Source organism: Neophocaena asiaeorientalis, unplaced genomic scaffold, assembly GCF_003031525.2.
Source record: "Neophocaena asiaeorientalis asiaeorientalis breed wild unplaced genomic scaffold, Neophocaena_asiaeorientalis_V1.1 scaffold946, whole genome shotgun sequence".
NCBI classification, from domain to species: domain Eukaryota; kingdom Metazoa; phylum Chordata; class Mammalia; order Artiodactyla; family Phocoenidae; genus Neophocaena; species Neophocaena asiaeorientalis.
The window spans coordinates 28,834-34,093 of record NW_020175049.1 but is presented as its reverse complement, the minus strand read 5'-3'; the positions used below and the strand labels follow the sequence as shown (position 1 = coordinate 34,093).

Below are 5,260 nucleotides of genomic sequence, written 5' to 3'. Positions count from 1 at the left end.
CCGCAAAAAAAAAAAAAAAAAAAAAAAAAAAAAAAAAATCTCTGGGCCTCAGGGCTCTTTCCCACAACCTAATAAAAGGAAACTAAAAGCTATATTCTCAAGAGTCTTTGAGCTCATTTTTCACTGGCACAATAAAATACTGCAGATGGGATGAGGAGATAAGATTGCACGGTCTCAACTCTTTAACAAACCAAACAAACCCAAAAACAAGAAACGGAAACCATGGGGGGGGGGGTTCTTGCAAAAAGTGTTGGGGGCCCGGGAATAACCAAGACCGAGCGAAGTGAGACGTTCTCAGCAGCTCCACGTTGACGTCGCTGCCCTGGAGCGGTAGAGGGCACGCCCCCCATGGACCCCAAGTCCAGCCAGGGCCTCCTGGCCTCCCCCTAGCGGGGGCGCTGCAGGGAAGGGCTCAGGGACCGAAGGGAAGGAGCCCCGGGTAGGCACAGGAAGGAAGCGGGTGCAAGGGCGCCGGCGGCTTACCCATAACCGAGCAATTGACCTCGCGCTGAGAACCGCTGCGGCCCACGTGGAAGACCCAGGTGCCCAGCAGGTCAGGGTAGGTGCAGTTGGCAGGAGTGTCGCAGTGCACGTTGCTAGCGCTGAAGAGGAGCAGCAGGAGGGCGGCGAGCGGCGAGCCAGGCCAGGGACCCATGCTGGCAAGGCCCTTAGGAGAACTGGGGAAGGCACGCGAGCCAAAGCACTGAAGGCGGGGACTGAGGCCACAGCTGCTGTGCTAGTGCCTTAAAATAGAGGTGCTGGAAACCGGCGACCCGGAGGGGGGCGGGGTCTCGGGGCCGCGGGGGCTGGGCGCCTGCCAGTGGCACCGCCCCTTAGGTAGGGACCTCTGGAGAGCGCGCCCGTCACCTGGCGGCCGTCGGACCTCAGGCCCAGAGAGCCCAGCACCAGTTTCAGTTGCCAAGGGACACCTCCAAAGAGGACTGCAGAGCCACAGCTGGTCTGTGCGCGCCCCAGACTGCGCTCCTTCGCTCCTTGAGAAGTAACAGAGAGAGAGAGACTAAGAGAAAAAGAGAGAGGAAGAGAGTGAGACAGAGAGACAGAGAGGTGAGGGGGAGGGGAGGCTAAATGTCAGAGACTGAGAGAAGCGCGGTGAGGAAGGCGGGGGGTGGGGGTGGGGTACCGAAGGTAGGAAAAAAGCCCAGAGAAAGAGCGACCTAACTAGTGGAGCTTTCTTTTACTCGCTCGTCTTTCCCACTTCGTCCTCACTCAGTTAACTTTTTTCCTCAGAACTATTTTACGTGCGACCCCGAGCCAGCCCAGCTGTTTGAGAACTGCTCTTCCTTCCGTTTTCCAAAACTTTCACTTCCTTTTGTTTGCTGGGTTTTGTCGGTTTCCTGTTAATGTTGTTTGCCTGTTATCCACTGGGAAATTCAGTTGTAGTGCAAACTTGAAGTTTTTGTGTATTAGGATTTTTTTCTGCCCGCTAACGTTATAGGGTTTAGTTGCGCGCACGCAAACACGCAAACACGCACAGGCACTAAAGCCCTTGTTTTGCAGCTGAAAAGCAGGTGGCTCAGAGGGGAAGCAAGTCGCCCAGGGTGAGGAAGGGAGCTGGTGGGAGAATGCTGGTCTTATGAGCAGGTTCCAGGGTGTCAGTCTCATCGCCAGTAATTATAAGGTAGCACTATTTCCAGGTGCCTCCTCGTTCAGTTTAATTATCATCCTTTTCTGGGAGAGCTCCTCTGTCTTTCCTGGCTGTTGTTGGAAGTTGGGGCTCCTTTTGTGCACAGAGCCTTTTAGGTGTCAGGCCCTGTGCAACATCAAGGACAAGTGATGAACAAGACAGACTTTTCTGTGCCCCTGCCCTCTAGGGCACGTGCATTTTGCCCTCAAAACACTGGTTACAAATAAATACTTGGATGTCCACCTTCTCCACCAGATTGTAAGCATTCAAAGGGAGCAAGTCGACATTATTCACCTTTGTCTTCCAAATTCTGGCTTGAAAATACTTAGGAAGTGTCCTGGGGTGTTAAAATAAATGTACTTAATAGCCTTATCTTGGTTTCCAGGCCGGAAAGCCAATTTTGACTTGGCAAAAGGAGTTTCCCTTGAAAGCTCATAAATGAAAATACTCTCTAATGTAGTCACAAACTGCAAAGGCAAGGGTGGAGCCAACACCCTGCTTCTAGGTTTTATTCCCCGTTACTTAGGATGAAAAGCTGAAGCATATAATTAAACTAGCACACTTACTGTTTAGAGATAAACTGACAGAGTAACATTGCCTTCCTAATCTCTGGGAAGATGTGTCATTGGTTGTTAAAACGTTAAAACTTTCACTAGATCATCAATTTTGAAGAGCTGAACAGTCAAGTTGGAAATTTCTTTGATGGCATGATCAAAGTAGCACAAACAATTGTGAAGAAAGTTGAAAACATCTCTATTCAGTTAATAAATATAATCGAAAAGGATTTTGGAGGCCTCTTAATCTAATAGATTCATTTTACTATTGGGAAATGAAGATCCAGAGATAATAATAACTTGATGAATGTCACAGTTGCCTTATCAGATGGTCATTCAAATATCATACCTCCATTATTCATGCTAGAAAACTCTTGGTCAAGTTCCCAGCAGAACAAAGTACCTTCCTGTTGATTTATCTAGAAGTTGCATTCCTAAAAATTTGATATATTTAAAATGATATAAAAGTCAGTTTATATACAAACCAGATTTTGGTACTAGTCTCAGATCATTATAAGCAGGTTTATAGAGAAGGAGCATTGCTTAGCAGTCGTTCTCAAACTGTGGTCCCAGGACCAAAATGACCAGCAGCATATGCATCTCCTTGGAATTTGCTAGAAATGCAAATTCCTGACCCCCACCCCATACCTACTGAATCAGGTCCCTGCAATCTATGTTTTAACAATCCCCTTTCAGAGGATCCTGACACAGCTACAGCTTGAGAATCACTGGCTTGGAGATGAACAGCAAGGACTTGTATCACACTGCCTAAGTTTGAAGCATGGCTTTGCTACTCACCACCTATTTGATCTGGAGGAAGTTATTTTACTTCTTTTTGGGCCTTGGTTTTCTCATCTATAACATGTACATAATTGTTATAGACCTATGACTACCTCCAGTTTTGAGAAGACTAAATGAGTTCATACAGATTCTACAGAGAACTGACTGACTACATTTATTATTGTGTATCTTTCTACTAGAAAACTATCCTTATTAGTTAGACAGTAGATTCCAAATCCTGTTCTCCTTTGTAATCCTAGCACCCTGAATAATTTCTGGCACACAGTAAGTTCTCATATATCCGTTGAATGAATGAATAGTATCATGGACGTAAATACTTCTGTATTTCATGGTGTTTGGCAAAGAGCATCATGATTCCCATATTCCCTGCCTTGTGAATAAGTTTGAAAGCCACTGTTCAGGAATGTATATCAAAACAAAGAAGGATCAAAGAAATAGAAAAAAAATTGACATATCAATGTAGAATGCCATTTGGTATTGTATAGACCTCTGTCATTGGTAGTCAGAATAACAACCATAATAATGTCATTTATTTAGGACTTTACATTTTACCAAGGTAATTCACATATATCATCTCATTTAATCATTACACAATTGTGTGAGAAAGAGAGCACCACTTGTTCAGGTCTTGTGATGCCCTAAGTACTGTACTTTGTTTCTGTCCTTCTGATCTCCTAGGCAGATGTCAAAACTCTCTCTTCTGTGACCTCATGTTCCTGAGTTCACAATTCACAGTAATTATTTGATTGACTGCCTTTTCCACTAGAGTCCATGCTTCTTGACAGCAGGACTATATTATTTTTGTACCTCAAGGTTTTTGTCAGAGTTGGACAATAGCCAATATTTACTCATTCATCCTCTCAATAAAATTTATGAAAGAAAAGAAGGAAGGCGGGAAGATAAGTGGGAAGGAAGCTCATCGTCATTTGCACAGTACATTCACATATTATGTCCATTTGATAGTAATCTCCCAGATAGTATTACTCCCATTTTACAGATAAGAAAACTGGAGCTCAGAAAGGATAAGTGATTCTTCCATGGTCAAACTGCTAGTAAGTATAGATCGGATAACCAAAAAAGGCTTCAGTTTTTAAGTTAGATTGTTAGAACGGAATTAAGCAAATGAAGCTTTATCTGCTTCTTGATAGAGTCAGATATAAAATTAAGAGAAAGAAAAGTTCTACAGAAGATACATGTTGAGGCAGCTGTGAAACTAGGAATTACTGAGATAATCTCTACTATTTGATCCCTTTCTCATTTCATTATTTCCTTCTGTTAAATGAACCATGAGGACTTCTCTGGTGGCATAGTGGTTAAGAATCTGCCTGCCAATGCAGGGGACATGGGTTTGATCCCTGGTCCAGGAAGATCCCACATGCCACGGAGCAACTAAGCCCTTGCACCACAACTACTGAGCCTGTGCTCTGGAGCCTGCACACCACAACTACTGAGCCCACGTGCCACAAATACTGAAGCCTGCATGCCCTAGGGCCCACGTGCCACAACTACTGAGCCCGTGTGCTGCAACTACTGAAGCCCACGCACCTAGAGCCTGTGCTCCACAACAGCAGAAGCCCACGCACTGCAACAAAGAGTAGCCCCCACTCTCCGCAACTAGAGAAAGCCTGCGCGCAGCGACGAAGACCCAGTGCAGCCAAAAATAAAATTAAATAAATAAATAAATAAAAGAAGAAATGTGTATTTAAAAAATAAATTAAAAATAAATAAACCATGTTTTTGAAATGAAAAATTTTGAGAAGCATTACTTTATACTGATACACCAGGATTATCCTATAGGTCACACAGAGTAAGAGCAACCCTAAAGAGCCAGTGAACTTAATGAATGTCTCTATTTTGCTCTTTTTTCACCACCACCACTCTGGTCCAATAGGCTATCATTTCTTGCTAGTCAACCAAAATTACCTTCTAATTTCATCCACTTTTTGTTGAATTCAATGTAAAAGCCAGGAACCTAAGTGTCATCCTTGACTCTTCCTTCCCCCAGCCCCCGCCCCAAGCTGATCAGCCAATGTATCATACTGAGTCTACTCTCACCATTGTTATTTTTTATTTAAATGTAAACCCTACCATGATACTCCCAATATTGACAAGTGGAATACTTCCCAATAGGTTACCTTTTGTATCATCTTTGAATAAAATTCTGCAAGACCCTGTACAATATGCCCAACTTATCCCTTCATCCTCCCAGTTGTCCCAGAAACCCTTGCCTTCTGTTGGTCCTCAAACCTGCTAGATTCCT

The 5,260-nt window shown here is 44.2% G+C and overlaps 1 protein-coding gene across 2 annotated transcripts in view; it reads right to left on the bottom strand.

Moving 5' to 3' along the window:
• Nucleotides 1-772, bottom strand: part of CTSC (cathepsin C) — a 37,967-nt gene extending 37,195 nt beyond the window's left edge. Inside the window, exon 1 of one of the 2 annotated variants that reach the window (XM_024763593.1) lies at nt 484-772. In XM_024763593.1, coding sequence (XP_024619361.1) covers nt 484-655 — 172 coding nt within the window. In that variant the 5' untranslated portion in view covers nt 656-772. The remainder of the gene's footprint in view (nt 1-483) is intronic. The other variant, XM_024763592.1, reaches the window with a different exon arrangement.
• Between the last annotated feature and the right edge of the window lie 4,488 nt (nt 773-5,260).